The following is a 19,879-nucleotide window of genomic DNA, read 5'->3' on the forward strand; positions in this document are numbered from 1 at the left end:
GAAATTGTAAAGCTCTTGCCATATTTCAGAATGTGTGGTGAAGGATTTCTGAACATAATCACCTCCCTGGTGTTACATTACTAAGAAAATAATACTTTTTTTGTACTTACAATGATGCTTCCTGCTCTCCTGTATTCAAAACCTGCATATTCCTTTCATTTTACTGCTAGCTGTGTTTGAAAGCTCTCCAATGGAATGTGATTGGAATGTGGTTCTCACTACTCAGTAATCTAGAAGTTTGATTAAAGAGGTTCAGCTTTTCAGATTGTGGTTAAATAGACTAATATCAGTTAGGTATTCCCTGTTTGGTTGCTGTCAGAAATATAGAAAATGAAGGTGTAAACGTTCCTTGTGAAGTTCGGAGCATGGTTAATTGCACATGTTAACTATAAATACAGGACATCGTTTCTCACCACATGTCAGTATGATTTACGAGCAAGACACAGAACTAGGGCATAGGTCCTACCACTACTCTTGCAAAATATAACTTTTGATATCAATGGATAAAAAGTACAGAAAGGGAAAATTCCTGTACTGCAAGGCAGTCCATTAGTGGGATTTGATGTCTTGTGAGTTTAGAGTGACTCAAGGAATAGCCAAATGAGACCTGACCTAGCATGTGTTGGTATGAAAGCTGTGGTCTAGAACCTGAATTATTTCTGGCACTATGCAAATGTCTTTAAAACAAGCCCACTCTCAGGATTGTGCAGTCAAAGGGGCTGCTGGTCCTGTTGGCACTTGAATATGCTTCCCTTTATTACCAGGGTGTTATCACATAGAAAGTTTAAGCTTTTGTAGGCTCTGGCAGCAGCTAAGTAACACAATCAGAGTTTTAATAAACAGTTTGTGCTTAGTATGTTTGTGTAATTGTTTCTTATGTAATCCTCAGTTTATATGTGTGTAAATTTTAGGGTTTCTCTTAGGGCAATTAGTCGAGGTATTCTGTTGTATGTTTGGTATTGCAGAGGAAGACACTACTTCGCAAATCTCCTTAAGCAGCTGTTAGCTATTGGTTTGTTATGTTTTGGGTTTTAATAGTTACTGGAGTTTTTGTCATATTTGAAGGTAGTCATGTATTTTCTGACTCACTCATGTCACGGGACTTCTGCTGATGTGTTCTACCCATTCTTAAAATTTGGACCCAATTCATTATCTAATTTTTAAGTCTTACGCTGTAATTCTTGAACCAATCATCCTCTTTCTGTTTAATTCAGTAGAGGAAGCAGAGATTTTTAACATATTGAGGTTGTCTGTTTTCATTAAAGTAGATGGAGAGGAGAAATTCTAGCTGCTGTCTCTGAAGAAGTGTTGTGCTTTCAGCAGCTGATCAGCCTGCGTGTGCCAGAGCTCACGCTGGAGCTGTGTCCTGTCCAGCTGGCAGGCAGAAATCACGGGAAGGAGCTGCAGTTTGGATAAGCATGGGGTGCAGGAATGGCAGGGAACCAGAGGTGCTGGTTGTGAGGTGACTGAAGAACGTTAGGGTTGGGAAGGAGGTGCTGAGATGGTGGCTGGGGGAGAAGGGAAGGAACAGTCCATAGAAGAAAGCAGATTTTTGATAATCTGTGTAAAAACATAATATTGTGACTGGATAAATTAATGAATTATAAACAGGAGGAACCATTTAAAATTTTCAAAATTCTGATTTTTGAAGATTTGATTTTGAGGCAATTTTATATACAAATTAAGAATTTTTATAACTTGTGATATATACTGAGGGCAATTCTAAAATGTTAAAGTTTAAGTGAGTAGCCTGGAAATGAGAGACAAGCTACAATACAGTTTTTTGCTGTGTTATAAAGACAAAGGTACTTCTTAAAAACTAGGTAGATTGTAAAGTTTGAAAGTGTGGCAGAGTTTTTAGGAGGTTGCTTAATATATGAGTTTGATAGTGTTCAGGGCTCAATAATTTTATCACAATTAATAAAATTTTAACCTGACATGGATTAAATATCAGATAATAAGATAATAAAATTTTTGTATTAGCTTTTTATTGCAAAAAAGTAAAAGAAATGCACACAAAGTAAAGAAATACACAATCTTTCCTAAAACTTCCAGTCCTCTTATGAACCATGGCAAAATTGAGCATGACAGTGTTGTCCAGATTTCATTCTGGCTTACTTTAGTGTAAATATAGCTAGGGAAAAATTTTAAAATGAAGACTATCTAAAAAGAGAGTATGACCATTCACTTGCATTTCAGGCAGATTATACCATGGCAACTTCTGAACACCTGGGAAGTCCCAAATTCTGGATTGTTTGATTGCTGATTGGATAGAAAGGGTTTCTTGAGTATTTGGTTTATTTCTTTGTATTACTTACTGGCCAATCTAATTTCTCTTAAAAAATCTTCATCTGTCATAATCTCTTTAAATTTAGACTATTTGTTGGTACTGTTCTTACATTGATGTGCCCTGATCAGTTTGCAGTCCCTGCTCTCATCACTAAAATAAACTGGTGCACATTTATGTATCTTTTCCTAGTACAATCTAAAACAAAGGGAGTATAGAATACTGTAAAACAAAGCATAAGGCAGGATAATAGGCTCTGTTTAGATAAAGAACACATCACAAAACTTTATGACCAGTATGTCTTTTCTTATCAGGCTGCTGTTACCTAAAGTACAAGTGTTAAAAGAGGATGAGGCCAGGGAAGAAATCAAAAGAAATCACTGAAAATCTTCCTGGTAATTTTATGCTCTACAGCATCCAGTCATAAGAGTGTGACCTAACATTCCCATAAGCACAGTGCATGGTATCAGAGTGTGACTTTCTGAAGCTTGTGAAGGGTGATCGTTAGATTTTTATAGTATTTCATGAAACTAACTCAGATAACATAAATTGTAGTCATTCTGCATCAATTTTGTCATTGTGTGACTTTTGCTAAGGATAAAACTTAGGGCTTTGGGCACCCTTTTTTAACTGCTGCTGTACGGTCTCAATAACCACTCCTAATTTCCTTTCTGCAGCCGAGCAAAAGATGTAACAATGCCAGCAAAGCTTCCAGTGAATTTTTTCTCCACGAGATCTGCAGTGATTGATCTTTTCCGGGGGCAGCTGGACTATGCGGATCAGCTGCGCCAGGACTCAGAAATTGTGCTGTATTTCTTCTACGCGCCGTGGTGCGGGCAGTCCATCGCAGCCAGAGGAGAAATAGAGCATGTGGCCAGCAGATTGTCAGACCAGGTAACTCCACGGAAAATACCAATCTTAAACACCACCTGGTGGCTTTTCAGTGTCCAAGCTGATCCTGATTTCTGTCTTTTCATGAGAAACAGTAGGACTTGAACGCTCACATTTTAGGGAAACTCATCAGTCACCTTAAATTTAATTTAGCATACAGAGTGGTAGAATAAATGGAGACAGCTTGTGGTTCCTGCTCAGTTGTCTGTTATTTCTGCTATTAAGTGGGGAAGCCTACCACTTTCTTGTTGCAAAGTGTTTTCAGATTTGTTCACCTGCCTTCAGACAGAAATTCCCTGGAGTTTGCTTCCAGTTCTGGGATCCTTGGAGACACTGGTAATCATATAAATATTGTGCACCATAGCAGTGCTTTCAAACAGTTGAGTGCCTGTGAATATTTCACAGGTACAGCTGTCCTAAACCTCCACTTGTTGAGCTCCACTCTGCAGAAAAAGTAATTAATGTGGGTTATGATTAAATTAATAAATTTGGAGGATTTAGATTAAGAGGCATAAAAGCTAGAAAGAACAGTGACCAAAAGGATTGCTGTCACAAAATGACAAAAAGAATAAAAAAAAAAGTCTGTCTGTGACAGATATGGAATACTGAGTTGAAAAAACCCTGAAAATATCAGATGAAATGGATTGGAAAAAGTACATCAAGTACATCTTGGATAAAGTAGGTCACAGAAATGTACTTTGTTAGCTGTGAATTTTTACCTGCTTTGCAGGTGCTGTTTGTGGCTGTAAATTGCTGGTGGAACCAGGGGAAATGCAGGAAGCAGAAGCATTTCTTTTATTTTCCTGTGATACACTTGTACCATCAGAGGTAAGATTTCATATGTACAGTCTAGGTTTTTTATTGTTCTTTTGGGAAACAGAGGTATCATATAAAGTGCTACATTTTGAAGATGTTACATTTCTGGCTTCAGTAAATAGTTTTTGGGTAGATTCTAGGTGAGCTCATCCTGTATGCTACTCAAGTGCCAGGTAGGGCTGTAACTGTCAGTTAAATGACATGCTGGCAATTCTTCATCCTTATGGAAATTTTGGATTGCCTGTGCATCTCCTGGAACTTCTGCCTCCAATGAAAAGAATTCACTGTTACTTATTAATTTCAGATGTCTGCTTGCTCTCTGGATGGATTATAACAACTGGTCCTAATTTATGACAGCATTAAAGATGTACCTAAGGATTGGTAATTTATGACAGCATTAAATTATGTACCTAAGGATTGTTGAAGTTAGTGAAAGTTAAGTGCATATTTAAATTGCACTACATAGTGAAGACCTTGTTCTAATTTTGAATTTTGCACTCACTTTTTTATCCCCCGGAAGCTAAGATATCATTGTATAAAATTTTATATACCCTCGCTTTTATTTTTTAATATGTGTATGTATTATCTGTTTTTTTTCTCTATGTGGAGCAGAAGGTAAGGAAACACAGTTTCTAAAACTACATAAAAGTATTTATCCCTTGTATTTTACTTTTTATTTTACTAGTCTTGAACTGCAGCTCTCTTTCATTACAGAGGCTGATTTTGTTTTTTGGGGGGAATTTATGCATTGTGGAGGAGCAGTCCTGGTCTTTGTTAGCTGAACGTGTAATAGACACGAGACACTGGCATAACTCAAGCTGTAATAAAAGAGCCCTACAATCCCACTTGGATGTACTTTGACTGAAACTTACTTGACCTTGAAATTATGACACAGTAGATGGATGCACTTGCTATCATCAGTAACCTTAAACAGAGCTGTAACAAGATGAGGTGTAAATCCCTATTGATACTTGATAGAATCCTGAAGGGCAGTGCACCCCTCATGCCTCAGATACTAAACCTCACATGTGGTGCCCTGGGCATGTGACATGCTGAGCACTGAGTCATTGCTGTGAGCACAAAGGTTTGTAATAAACTGATGTAGGATGTAGAATGATCTAGTGGGCTCTAGGAGACCATTTTGAAACTCCTCAATACAGGTATCTCAGTGTGAGTTGGGTATTTTCCAGTGTATCTGTATGTACAAGCTATATTAAAAATGCATCCCATTAAATTCTTCAGTGGAAATGGACTAATTCTTTATGCTCTTTGTGTTTGATTTCATGTGGGACAGTAATGCTTTGTCCAATCCATTTATAATTAGGAGGAGAACCTCTGGAATTCACAGCTGCAAGCTCCAGCCCACCTTAGGTGTTAGCACTAACGTTGTGTGAGCTGTTTTATCATATGGCTGGGGGGGAAACTGGAGCTTTGCTGAGTCTGTTCATCAGCAGTGCAACTGAATTTGTCCCTGCTTTACTGATTGCTGCTCATAAAAGCCTGTGTAAAAATATTGCACCTTTCAGACTGATACTGTTTGAGACACTGAAAAAACAAGGGGAAATAGTGATGTTTCTCAGATCTGTAGTTTTAAGTCTCATGTGTTTACTTCAGAAAAAGTGGAAAGATATATATATATACACATATATATGGTCATGTAATTTATATCTGAGTTTTACCAAGTTCTTTAATGGGACTCAGAAGTGGTCTCCATCCCTCCAAGCTCACCAACACTCTGCCCCTTCCACAGATACTCTGGAGCTTCCCTCTGGTAACACAACTCCCTCATCACTTACAGCAGCCACTGGTAAAACAGAGAGCAATTCCTAGAGGCTGAGCATGCTGTCTGTATAACTCCTATCTGCCACCCCCAGGAGGGACTCTCTACTGTTCATTTAAGTCTTAATGTTCTATTATTTTTTTTGGTACTAGTTTTGGACCAATTGAATACAAAGGCCCTATGAGTGCTGTTTATATTGAAAAGTTTGTTCGCCGGGTGATGACACCACTACTCTACATCTCGTCTCGATCAAAATTACTAGATTTCCTCTCAAATTATGAGGTACTTGTCTCTCTTCTCTAGCTTTACCACTGTGGTTCAGAAAGAGTTTGACTTGTTTAAGGATTACATTTGATCTGCTCCAAAGTAATAGTTTATTTTCAGGATCCTGAAATCAGTGCCCTATAAATTTGTTAAAATCATTAAAATATGAAATGACAAATTCATAATGTTGATTCCCTGTATAGTTACCATTATGATCTAGTGATGCTCTTAATTTACATTACTTTAGTTTGTAAAGACGACAAAGTTGTTATCTCACCAAACTGTTACATGCAAACAAGAAAGAAGGGAGAAATCTTTTCACAAAAATCTTGCAGTCTAAGTTGGCAAAGCATTTGAGAAATATATAATCATTAATTTTTAAAGAATAGTAAGCTTTTCTAGTAGGATAAATCTTTTAACTGAGAACAAATATGAAACCAGTTGAAGCAAGGGCTCCTAATCATTTTGTATGTGGTAACTTGATGATTTTAATCCACTGGTACATGTTGTTTTATTCATTTTTGTCTCTTGTGTTCAGGGGTGACAAGATTGGTAGCAATACTGGTGGAATAATAACTTCCAGTCAGACAAAATATGCTTACAACAGAGCCATTTAAAATCCCTTTATAACTGTTGATTCTTGCAGTGCAGAGTGCAGAAATACCATAATCTTACTAAAGCCCAAGCTATGAGAGCAGTGGGGAAAAGCTGATCAACAAATGAGTGCTGTGGCAGTGGGCAGAGCATGGGAGGGACCCTGCATGGCTGGGGCTGGGGCTGGAGCAGGTCCTGTGTGAGTGCTGCTCACTGCAGTGCCTGCTTGGCTGCAGGATGGAGCATGGCCTGTGCTGTCCAGTGGCAGTGCCACAGCCCAGGGGACACACACTGGAGTTCCCCTGGGTGGGGGCTGTGCTGTTCATGCCAGGAGCTGCCACTGGCTTTGGTTCTCCAGTGTTTTAAGGGGGGACTGAGTTGGGAGTAGTGAGTTGTAGCCTGTCTCTGGTGCTGGTGCTTTCTGTGATCATGAGCAATTCTGTTGTCCTTCCATTGCTTCAGTTTTGCTATTCTAAAATTCTAAAACATTTCTTTGCCTCTTACAGAGATTTGAAGAAAGCCATGCTTGGTTTTTGGTTTGTGTTATGTTATTTCTTGGTAGATTGCAGAAGGTTACCAATGAGCATATTGACATTAAGCTTAAATTTGCTTTGCAGTTAGAGGTGCACTTCCACTGTACAAAGACTAAGATAAAAGACAAATTTAGGAGCAACAAAGATATTTTTAAGTACTGCTTAGCAGTTGAACAGATATTTTTGTTTCTGCATTCAGATTTTCCCCCCTTCCTGTGCTTGAAATTCCAAGTGCTGAGTTGCTGTTTATGCTCAGCATTTGTTGGTTCTTTATTTTTTTCTGAAATGGCCCAAGAGCAGAGGCTGTTTCTGTTCATGTTGCCCCACAGTCATTCCTGCCTGACGTTCTGTCCCAGACCGTGGCTCCTGGTGCTCAATGTCTTTCTTGCCTCTGTAAAGTTATGCAAGAGGGAAAGGAGGGGATACAAAAGTAACAGATACAGATAAGATGAAAGAAACGTAATTGTTTATGAAGATGGATGCAGAGAAAACCATAGACACAAAGGAAAAGTTAGTTTTAAACTGGAAATAAACAGGTTGTTTCATCACTTCAGTCAGAAATGAGAAGAACATTTTACAATGTTTTCCCTGCGAGTTTAGAAATTGATACCTCTTGTAGGCTAAGATACAATCCAGGGGTTAGTCCTGTGTTTAAGAAGTGAGAAAGTTTGGGGAATAGATTATGGGTGATTGGGACATGCATGGCACAAACGAATTGCTATTTTGAGACCCTTGGCTAGTGTCTTCCTTTGACTTTTAATCTTCTCTGTATAAAAAATACTAATTTTAGCTGAGGGGAAAGGACAGAAGACTGTCAAGGATTGCTGTTGGGCACTTTAGCAACTCTCTGCTGGTGGATCGTGTTTTTATGATTTCACTGAAAAGCTAATTAATTTCAAGCTCAAAATAATTTGCAAGATTTGTCATCATCACTATCTAACTTTTAGTCCTGTGTTCTGATAGCAAAGGGATTCTGCAGACTAGAGGAGTTACTGATGAACAGAATCCAGTTAAATGTAAGAACCGGTGGTGTTCGTTACTCGGTCTTCGGTCGCTTCCTCGACCTAATCACGACTGTCGTGACATGCCAGGTGCTCTCACTAGAGGGCGCTCAATCCCCGTGAAAAAAAACCTGGTTGAGGACTGAAAAGTTGAGCTCCTGCATTCTCTGATACTATTGAAGGTTGGTTTCTCTGGGGCTGTGGAATGACACTAGTGTAAAACTAGACATGGATAAGAATTCATTTTTGAGAGCAAGGAAAATGTGCCATTTGGAAAGCAGTTAAAATCTTGAGCAGGAAGATGTGCAGTTTCTGCCATAACTCAAGGTACCTGTGAGTACCTGGAATCAAATTTCTTTTGTTTTCTTAACTGCAGAGATGTAACAGTTTCATTTTAATCCAAACTGGGAGGTCTCATTCCTCATCTGACTGCCCCAGCTGCTAGAAATGGCCTCAGCCTCCTGAGGCACAGAGCAGGAAACAGGAAGCCACTGTAGTTAGACAAAAAACTTCACTCATTTATGAATATCAAATGTGCTCAGGGGATTCATAATTTTCTGGCTTCAGGAGCAGTAGGAGAGGAGCTGGTCTCTCTGGGAGGTGGCTGCTGTGTCTCTTAATGTGATGTCAGCTTTCTGCTTTGCTCTCTTTGTGTAGGAATGCTTCCTGAGCAGCAGCAGCTGGCTAGATCTGACACAGAGAGAGATTCAGCTGGCTTTTATGTGGTGCCAGTGTTAAATGATGGTGTGAAAATTCGCTTTCAGGTCTGGGTACACAATGATTTTAACATCATTGGAAAATGATGTTAAATGTAAATTTAATTAATCTCAGTCAACAGTTTCTTTGCTAAAGTGCTTATGGAAATACTGAACTGCCTGAGTATCAGTACCCATCCTGGCTGGCTATCTTTGGCTGCTGAAAAACATTAATTTCTAAGTGTTTTTTGTCTTTTCTACTTTCCTAATCTGGAAAAGGGCCTTCCATGTTATTTCTTATCACCTCGGTTTCTTCAAGAGTGGTTGGTAACTTCTCCTAGACTTAGGGAATTACAGCATGCTGCATGGAGTCATCTACATGCTTGCTTATTCCTTCTAGAAGTTGTGATAGGTTTGAGGCATGGTTCAGTAATAACACTGCTAGCTTTTCTTCAATAGAAATTACTCATCTGAAAATCTCTGTTCATTCTTAAAGTTTCCATGAGCTTGCTGTTTGGTAATTGTTGAGATGCTTGGTAAGTCTGTTACTTGATTTAACTGTATCCTACCTCACTTTCCATTCCTTGGTGTAGGGACCAAGCAAGAAATAGGCTTCCCTACAATTGTATTTTGTATTTCCATATATGAGTTTCATGAGGAGATAGCACTAAGAACTCTTCACTAATGGACATCCTCAGGTTTGCTCCAAAGCCTTTCCTACAGACACTTGGTTTGAGACAGGGACAGAAAATCATTTCCTGGAAGGAAAAGCTGCAGCCAGCTCCGCTCTAGCAGTGCCCATGCTCCTAATGCTCCTAAGCACCCCCGTGTCACATTCAGTGTTTATTCCTCTGGCTGAGACAGCAGCAGCAGCTTCAGCTGATGGCTCCTGAGTGCTCACATGAAGGTGGGTACCCAGAACTGCACCCCAGTGGGAGCAGCTGCTCCTCAGTAACACTTTGGGTGTAGATTCCTCCTGAACTGTTTGCAAGCAGCTGTTCCTGAGTTTTGGAGGCTCTTACATGAAAGAAGGTGGGAGTTGTTGCTGTACAGCTCTTCCAGCTCTTCTTGGCCTATGTGTATTCCAAACCAAGAACTTCTTGTTCACATTGAGGTATCTCTTCTGTGAGACTTGAACCTCACTTGTACAGAGCAAGAATTGTTATTAGTTGCAATACCTGGAAGCATTCAGTCTTGTTAAAAACTTCATTCTTACAGGCAGGAAAACTTTCTTGGTACTTGAGAAGAAATACAGTAATTCAGTCCCTTTACTCCTGTGAATAATTGCACCCAGTAACAGGACAAAAGCTTTAACTGGTCTGGGATGATGATTAAAAGGACTTTATTGAACCAGATTACTGATTAGGCATAGAGCATTAGTAAATACTAGTATATATAGTAGTGTATAGTAGCATATATTCTTCAACTACAATTTTTTTTTAATTGAAAAAACACTTTACAAAAATTATCTTTTGGGAAACATTATTCACAATCTGGAAATCTTAAGCTTCTGTTAGTGTAAAGCAGAACTGGCTCTGATTCAGAATGTTACCTTTTAAATAACATTATAAATACTTCTGCATCTGACTTCTGGCTTCTTGCCATATTTTACTGTCACTTTTGACTTTCCTTTCATTCACTGTTTGGTGTCCTAAATTCACTTGGTACAGGATTAGTATTCAAAAATTGTCCTAGGAAATGGGAAGCTAAATTATTGATTATCTTATCGGGCTCCTTATTTTTGTTCAGTTGAATGCTTTCAAAGTCTTTTAGAAGGGATTGTTTCTTTTTACTGTCTTAGTTTGGAACTAAGAGAAAAAGATGATCATTAATTACTAATCTGTATGTTGTTTAAAAAACAACAGTAAGTGCTATTATTTTGCTGTGTTTTTTCGCTACTATTTTATTTCTGGTTTTATTTTCTACTTGGTAATTACTGTTGCAGACATTTCCCTAATTGTTTGTAACTCATTTTTGTTATTGATAATTTTTTGGGGTACCTTACAAAGAATCTTTATGAACAAGGGGTTTATGCCTAGCACTCATCCAGGAAAGAGGATTCCTGCCTAAAAAGAGAAGTCATGAGTGGAATGGGCAACGTTGTTATTGGTGAACATCTTCAAGATTGCTGATTGTAGTGAATTAGATCAGTGTGTTAGGCTGATAAGAATAAATGAATTCATATTAATAATAACAAGTAAATGTATGTTCATGTTTTAAAAAGAGATTAAATATTTTATATGTAAAGCTCAAAAAAAAAAGCAGTCTCTGAAGTAGCAAATGAAAATCCTCATGTGAGGATGTATTTGCCACACAAATGGGCGTCAGGTGGGTGTGGAATCTTCTGTTCCACAGCAGTCCCTGGAGTGCTCTTGCTTTGTGTGTCAAATGCCTTCTGTATGCATTGGTGGAAATGAGGAACAAATAACACCAAATAATTAAATGCCATCACTTACTCTGTCCTGATGGTTTTAAGCCCATTTGAGTGATGAGTCAAAAACATAATTCAACATAATTTTTAATGTATTATATTTCTAAAAATTTAAAACCAAAGCTTAACTGAAATATTTTTCCAAGTCAGCTTCTCCCAGATTCTTTCCTGAGTTTATTAGGAAGTCATTCACCTGGAAAAATCAGTAGGCCTGTTCTGGGATGAGTCTTAAATTTGGAATTGTCTGTCTGGCAATTTGAAGAGCTTTATGGATATGCAGGTGGGATATGGAGTTCTCAAGATTTTTGTGCAGTTGGTCTCTCACTGAATCTTTAGGATATACTGAAAGGATTTACAGTGGCTGTAGCTTAAAGATGGGATAATCACTTACCTTAGCAGGTCAGGTATTGACACACTGAATGTGTGAATTCATGTGTAAACACTAATTATGTGCAACATAAACAATTCAAGTGTTACTGCTTAAGCCCTTTTTACTCTGAAAAACTGTATTTGATATTCCAATTCTAAAAATCTTTATGATGCTTATGCTTCTTACCTTGGTGCTGGAACTGGTTCAAAATATAGTTGCATAGCAAATAGTAACTGTTCTTGGTGAACTTCAGCATGGGAAATACCATTAGAGACGTAGCATCCATAAAGCCCCTCTCTCTTACATAAGCTTTTGAATGACAGCTTCATTCTTTCAATGAGAACTGATTTCCATTCAGTCTTTTAATATTCAAATTTTTGTTGCAGCATAAAGTGACTGCTCTTCAGTAAACGTTGTTGTCTCTTAGAGTCTGTTGTGTTTACTGTAGTCCCATATATTTATACTTAAAATAGCTTAATTAACTCTAATTCTTATTGTTTCAGCCTGGAGTTGTGGGATTTTTTGAATTCAATGCTTCACCTCAACCGCCTGGTTATTTAACATTCTTCACATCAGCATTACATTCATTAAAGAAAGGTAAAAGCTCCATTTCCATAATTTAAAGTATTTTTTGCAATATTTTATAACTTAGGAATTAATCCCTTCTGAGTGTTTCTTGGTGTTGATCTAACTGTGAGACTGTCTCATTACAGTTGAGGACTGCTTACATTAAAAGCTTAGGATGTGATCAGCCTGGTTTACACCAGGAGAGAGTTCCCTCAAACCCCCACATGTATCCAGGGCCATAATCAGACTGGCACTTGGGCAAAGTGATCCAGGAGTCTTTGTCTTGTGCAGTGTCAGAGGCACTGGCATGGACTGGACTGTGTCAGCCCTTGGAAACTGAATTCAATGATGGGTGGAGTTACAGAGCTGCTGCAAGGCAGCCTGAGAAGGCCTTTCTCCCCCTCTTATTTTGCACTGATAATCTAAAATGATTTGATTCTGTTTAAACATGCAAATTTTGTGATGATTGATACCTCATTTTTGGGTCATGAATTTGGGATAGACCCTTAATTAAAATTAACATGTTTTTTGAATTTTCCTTCCTGTCAGCAAATGAAGGAGAGTCATACTTATTTTTTCTTACACATACATATTCATTCTTATTTTTTACTGTGCCACTGATGTGATAAAGAGCCTGTTGTATATTTTGTTCTGTGATTTTCACATTTTTATGTGGTATTAGTTCTTTGCAACATACAGATAAGCAGTCTGTCTTTATGTGTACATATTTATAAGTGTAGAATATATATTTATAAATTATATAGATTTACTGTAAATGTGCATCACTTAATGGTCATGCCTTTCCCTTACGTGAATCATCTTGGCTTTTGAGATGCCATAAACCACAGCAAGGTGCACCTGTGATACCAGATTCTGTATTTCCTAAGCAAATGGAGAATTTGGACAATTGAGGTTACACAGACAGGTCTCTATACCTGGAGTGCAGGTGGGGAACATGTCTGTGCTTCTTGCCATCTTTCTTCTGCCATAATCACCAGTGTTGGCAGTAGCTCTTCACAGATTTCTGTGCCTTTACCCAGCACTGTTGTGTGTTCTGGTTTGAGGGTGGTGGTGCAGGGGAGCTCAGTGTGTGTGATTGTTTCCAAAGATTGCAAACCTTTCAGATTACCTTGGCACGATCCGCTTCGGCGTGGTCACGGATAAGCGCGTGGCAGAGGAGATCTCCCTGGTGCACTCTGGCAGTGTGTATTTGCACAGACATGCCAACACATCTCTTGTGAGTATTGCTGGGTGCTGCAGGGACTCTGATGTGGGACAGGCGTGCTCAGGGATCAGAATTAGAAAATAACTTGAATGAGGATATTGACAAAGATTTTGTGGAGGGATAGTAGAAACAGTGAAAACTTCCATTTTGGCTTAAAGGTATAACACGGCACTGATTAGAAAAATCACATAAATTAAATTGATTTATAATAACTCTTAATCCATGTGCCCTGCTCTTTGAAAAGTTAAGGCTGAAAATACTAACTTTCAGATTTACTATTTGGCATAGAGACACTACCTACCCACACTGGCACCATGAGTGTAAAACAGGTATTGTGAGGTGTACTTTATTCAATTGAGACTACGAAAACAGGGGTTTGGGTGAAAGTGCATAAAATACATAAAAATTACTTTTTTGTGCTAATTACTTAAGATAAACTTTCCTGAATATATTAAATTGATCCTAGAACCTGTGAGCACCTTTTATTATATACTTCTTCCCTTTGCATTCAGGAATGAGAAATACCAGTTTTAAATGCAGCCTTGAGGTTTGAGTCTTAAAAGGCTAATTTAAAATGAGTTAATATGGTGACTGAATAGTGGGAAGAATGTTCTAACTTTACATAAATTAAAATATATGAAAAGTTAGGATTATAAAGATGTAGTAAAAGAAAGAGGAGCTTCCCTGATAGAATCCTTTTTTGCTTGTGGATGTTACTATAATCTGATGAGTATTTGGAAAGCTTTCCCAAAGGGAAAGCTTGTATGAAATGCTGAAGTGTGCTGACACTTACTGCATTTAGAAAGGAAGCTCTAATCACTACAGTAACAACTCATCCCATACTGAAGAATGGCATTTGTTACTAAATCAAGTGAGGACAAAACTGTTTTTTCCCCCTCCAAGATCTATCCAAAAGACATCATGAACTTCACTGCTGAGAACATTTGCAAGTGGGCTCTGGAAAATCGGGAGATGCTCATCCGCTGGCTGAGACCACACGGTGGGAAAAGTCTTCTTCTAAACAATGAGCTGAAGAAAGGACCAGCACTTCTCATATTTATACCTTATAATCCCCTAGCAGAAATTCATCCTCTTTTAGATGAAGTAAGTGAATTTTTTTTTTTTTTTTATTTCAAAAATGCTAAAACATGAGAGCTGTGGTCAGGGGTCTGAGGTTAATTGTGACAGATACCTCATTTTAGCTCACTGTTCCAAGTATCTGGTTTTGTTTAGAAGCACTTTTTCAAGCTGTCTTATCACAACTCCGTTACACTGGTTTGCATCTCACACAACATGCCTTTGTCTCACTCATCAACTGTTCAGAACAAGCATCTAACTCTTCCTTGACCTCCTGCTTTTTGTGGTGGGTGGAGTGTAAGAGATGCAGATCTTTCCCAGCTAGAACTGAAGAGTTGTGTGTTTTGTCCATCCCATTCTATTTCCCCTCTCCTGTCCTTCCAGAGATGCTTGTGCAATGAAGAATGAATTTTTTGTAAAACCAGACAGTGTTATTTGAAATACCCAATCAAACTACTCAGAGCCAATCTGATTTTTATATCCTGTGTGTTCCTCAGTCACCTTCCAATTTTCTCTTCCTCTGAACTGCCTAGGACAGGAGTTTGTGGAGCTGTGCAGAAATGAGATAGGGAAATTAACTTGGATGAAAACTAGTTTTTTGTCCCTGGGCTATTTTTCAGCTGGAACCCATCATCCCATTTAGTGTAACACAAAGCTGCACATCCCAGTGTGATCATGTAGCTCTAAGCAGTGTGGAACAGACAAGCATTTGTGAAAGACCAAAAGCAGGGCTGAGTTTTTGTGACAGTGCTGAGTTACTTACATGGCATCTGAGTCCAGGAATGTGTAGCTTCCACAAGGAGGCCTAATTAATATTGCAGTGTCTGAAACAATAAGGAAAAAATTAAAGTAACTTATTATACAATATTTAGCCAAGCTAAATAGACACAGTAAAAGGTACACATGCTCTGAAATAGGGTTGGGGAGGTCTCTGCCTGGAGAAGAACTGCCATTACTCTTGTAGTAACCTGTCTTCTGTTTGGCAGGCTTTGTTCAGTGGTGCTTGTCACAGATGAAACATTCTAGTAACAGGTACCACTTATTTCTACCAAATCAGTGCAGCATAAGGTGGATGTTCCATTTCAAATTTCATTCTGCTAAATAACAGTGTTTATCAAAATGCGAAATGAGATACAAAATAATCCTGTTGTCCTTGTATAGCTTCACTTTGACAGGGAGATATTATGCAACTTGTTTACCCTGGGAAGAGCTGTTTATTGCAGCCAGCCTGTGGGTTTCATCAAGCAGTGAAACCACTTGACTGTAAGGCAGTTGCAGAGAACAAGGCTCTCAAGTTGAATGTTGAAAAATCTCACAGCAAAAATTTTTTTCTGATCACAGCTCACTGAAATGAGATTTCTTACTGCACATCTGGTTTTCTCTTCATAATCTCTTCTCAAGCTTCTTTAGGCAGTCCAGACCTCCAGGCTAGGTTACAGTGTGAGGGGCCAAGTTTGTTTCAAGTATTCAGTTAAGCCTTTTCAGGATGAAAATTTCTATCAGCTAATTCTAGAAGACTGTAACAAAGCATTGCTGTAGACCACATTAATACTGAGGTCCTGTGACACAACAGCCCTCCAGGATGTGACATTTCAACATTTATCCCTTTGATAATTGTAATGGTTTCTGTCAAAGTGTTCTCCTGTAAGCAGTGTGTGTATGCTCTGTATTTTATTTAGTGTGCTAATAGGAATGACAGGAAACTTCCTCTCTCATTTTTCTTCCTTGCATGTTCTGTTACTTGTTTCCCAGAAAGGGAATTCCTTATATGGTCCCTACATGTCCCTTTTTCTCTGCTTGTTTACCCCTGGTTATGAAAAGCAAACTGGTGATGTAGCATAGAAATGTTTGCATGGAGGGACAGGTTGGTCTTTTTTTCTGTTTTTCTTCCTTCTCCCAGTAAGTTACAATATGCAGAGTATACTTGGAGTATTATAACCATATGCCTGTAGTTGGGAGAATACAAACATTGCTTCAACACTCTCAGTGATTGTTACAAAATCCATGTACCACCTCTGCCAGAAGAAATCTCTATTCCCTTTTCATATGGGAATGCTTTCATGTATTTTCTCCTCCTATTGGAAAATGAATGAAATTCAGGAACCTTTACTCAGTAATGCTTTGTGTACTGTGGTTTAGCCATAAAATGTAGTGTTATTGCACTGTAGTAAATATGTTTTACTACATTGCATGGAGGACCTTGCAATCAGTGTGGTGGATTGAATAATATTTTAAATTTACTTCATTGTTCTATATATTCAATGTTTATATGCTGAAATATCTGAAAATTCAACTTTGTTGTTAAGTCAGAGCCCCCTGTAATTTTTTGAAAGAACAAAGATTAGTCAGCTTAGTGTTTCTGAAGTTCCATCTCTAATTGCTTATAATGTTGTTAAACCTGCAAAAGATAACTGCATTTGGGTGAACTATGGACAGTTAATCTTGATTTTTTTTCTCTCTCTTTTATTCCCACCCACAGATTACCAAAGTGGCCTTGGAATACCACAAGTGTAATAAAAGCCAGGCAGCTGAGGCAGACCTTCAGCATGCAGGAGACTCTGATTCACCAGCTTTTGATTCCTCAGTGACAGATGCAGAGCTGCAGTTCTCTGAAACGTTTCCCATAGCCAAGTACCCGTGCTGTAACACGGTGGTGCTTCCACAGTGGCACTCCATCTCCAGAACTCACAACGTCTGTGAGCTCTGCGTTAACCAGACTCTCGGTGTCAAACCAAATCAAGTCCATGTGCCACACTGTAACTTTTTAGAGATAGAAGCAGCTTTGGACTCTTTCTACCTCCAGGAACATACTTTTTTTCAAGTAATATCAAATACCATAGAATGCAGCAATTTCTTAAGTTTCTATAGTCCCTTTAGCTATTACACTGCATGTTGCAGGACAGTAAACAGGCATTTTTTAAGTTTCATGAGTTCTGAGAAGACCATCTTTCAGACCCCCAAAGTAGCATTTTCTTCCCATGGGAAGAAAGATAACACTCAATTTTCTATTCCTCACATTGAGGATAGGAATTGTTTTATTCCTGACCTTAATATTAGTAGCACGAACATTACTGGTCTGAGCTGCAGGACCAACAAAACCTTGAATCTCTATCTACTGGATTCAAATCTGTTTTGGATATATGCAGAGAGACTGGGAGCATCAAGATCTACTCATCTTAAGGAATTTGCTGCCATTGTTGACCTGAAAGAGGAAGTGCACTATGTCCTGGACCAGAATCAGTCACTTGTTGGACCTACTCTGGGTACAGTATTCACTATACAAATGCTTGCATTCAGAAAATTGTGTTTCCAGCAGGAATGGAAAACTTAATGCCATTTTAAAAGTGAGGCTACTTTGTGAAGTTAAGGTTGTGAAATGTAATTTATTCTATTCTATTTAGTAGTTAACCAAGTATTTATGGATGATTCTGTTGGCTAGAACAGAATCATATTCTAGGTGACATAAAAGCTAAGTTCCTTATACCATAAGTAATTTGCTTTATAAGAATTGAACCTTAAAATGTGTGATTCTTGACTGCATGCTTTGGTGGAATTGGTAAAATCTAAATTAACTTGTGTGTGGAAAAAAATTTCTGTTCATCTAAAATAACTGATTACAGAAGATGCTTGTATATTAATGGTGGTGTTGGTGTTTGCTCAGCTGTTCTGTGTTCTAAAATATCACAGAATTTTGGGAGATACTGACCACTTAGCAGCAGAGACTTCCCCATCCTCTTGTCCTCTGAAACCAACTTAAATTGCTTTAAATTTATTTTGAAAAGTGTGTCTGTTCTCAAGGTAACAAGGTAGAGCTCTGAAGTGGTTGTGGCCAAATCTGCCAATTATTGTTATTTCCTGTCTGAATTGGAGGAGAAAAAAAAAATCCAGAAAAACAAACAAGGCAAAAAAACCCCTGACAAAACAACTCAAGGATTGCAGTTTTGATTTATTTGCAAGTTTGTGAATAAGACAAAATATTCCTAACTGTGTGTACTTGGTTGTCATGCTGATGTGCAAAACTGAGTGTACCTTCAGAAAATACTGGGTTTCCTAATGTTGGCTATGTAAGTAAACATGGAAGAAAATTCAGCTATTAAAATAAATTGCTCAAGAACATATATCACTATCATTCTTATAGCACCAATTAGATTTCCTTTTTGCCCTAAATCTCAGTACAAAAAGATGCACAACATAGAATAAATAAATAGCCATGTTCTTATTAAGGATCACATGCAGCCCTGTATCCTGCCTCTGTCCCAACCCAGGAAAAGACTCTACAAAAACAAGCAAAAACCTCAGTGACCATAAAAGGATACTTAGGAAATATTAAGATCAGAATGAGGACATAGAAATTTCCTTCCCCTTTGTGCTCCCAGTACTTTCTGTCTCAAACATTTTTTAGGTCACAGGATTTCCTGAGCATGATGAGGGTTTCTCTGCAGAGTAAGATTCAGTACATTGCGGTTCCATCATTTGAACATACAAAAAACTTTGGCTTCTACATATTTTTATCAATGAGTTTCTGATTTATGATTGGGTTTTGTGCTTTTTATTTTAATTCCTTAAGATTTTAACTTAATATTTCATAATATCAAAACAAATTGATGGGTGCTTAATACCCTTGTCAGATCTCAGTCTTTATAGATGATTTCTAGAAATTCAGGAATACTTATTTTATTTTAATTACCCCTTTCTTTCGTTACTATTTTATCATGCTTACATATTCCAAGTCTGGAGATCTGAAAAGAAAAAAAAGCCTCTTTTGGCCTGGTGTGAGAATTAAATGCTGAATAGTAAATAAGGAGCTAAATGTACTGCTGATCACATTTCAGAGATAAACTTGATGATCTGGTAGTTTGTATGTCTGTACAAAAGTGCCAGTTTTACTTGGGCCTAGTTTTTATGCTGGAAATACAAGCACAAAGTTGTTTCTCTTTGATAAAACAATTCTTTTTAATGTTTTTTCATATTTTACCTTTTTTTCTTGATTATTAAATATGCTTGTTCCTTAATGCACAGAATAATACTTCTCTATCCAAGTTGAAAAGAAGGATATTGCTGATACCTTGCAGCAATTTCGAGAATGTAGTTCAGGCTCAGAGTAGTGTAGCTGAAGGTAATTGAGGGCTTTGGGGCTTATTTTAAATTTTTACCAGTGGCTAGCTACTTGCTAAATATCTTAAAATTAAGGAGAAAGTAGAACAAAGAGGAAGGTGGTCACTGGTAAGACAAAAGGGGATTGGTGATATTGGCATGGAAATAGCAGATATATAAAGGTCAAAAGAAAATAATTACAGAGAAAGTAATTAAAACTGGAAGAAAAAATGCAAATAAATGTGGAACTAAGT

General features: G+C 38.0%; 1 protein-coding gene across 2 annotated transcripts in view; it reads left to right on the forward strand.

The window, feature by feature from the left end:
- TXNDC11 (thioredoxin domain containing 11) overlaps window positions 1-19,879 on the forward strand; it is a 28,175-nt gene that overhangs the window by 1,721 nt on the left and 6,575 nt on the right. The window contains exons 2-8 of one of the 2 annotated variants that reach the window (XM_071444225.1): window positions 2,965-3,181; window positions 3,909-4,006; window positions 5,927-6,056; window positions 12,166-12,259; window positions 13,354-13,466; window positions 14,358-14,558; window positions 17,011-17,794. In XM_071444225.1, the coding sequence (XP_071300326.1) occupies window positions 2,965-3,181; window positions 3,909-4,006; window positions 5,927-6,056; window positions 12,166-12,259; window positions 13,354-13,466; window positions 14,358-14,558; window positions 17,011-17,794 (1,637 nt within the window). Of the gene's footprint in view, window positions 1-2,964; window positions 3,182-3,908; window positions 4,007-5,926; window positions 6,057-12,165; window positions 12,260-13,353; window positions 13,467-14,357; window positions 14,559-17,010; window positions 17,795-19,879 lie in introns of those variants that run through there. The other variant, XM_071444226.1, reaches the window with a different exon arrangement.

The sequence above is a fragment of the Agelaius tricolor genome, unplaced genomic scaffold (assembly GCF_023055355.1).
Source record: "Agelaius tricolor isolate 1412-34295 unplaced genomic scaffold, bAgeTri1.0.p SCAF_19, whole genome shotgun sequence".
NCBI lineage: Eukaryota > Metazoa > Chordata > Aves > Passeriformes > Icteridae > Agelaius > Agelaius tricolor.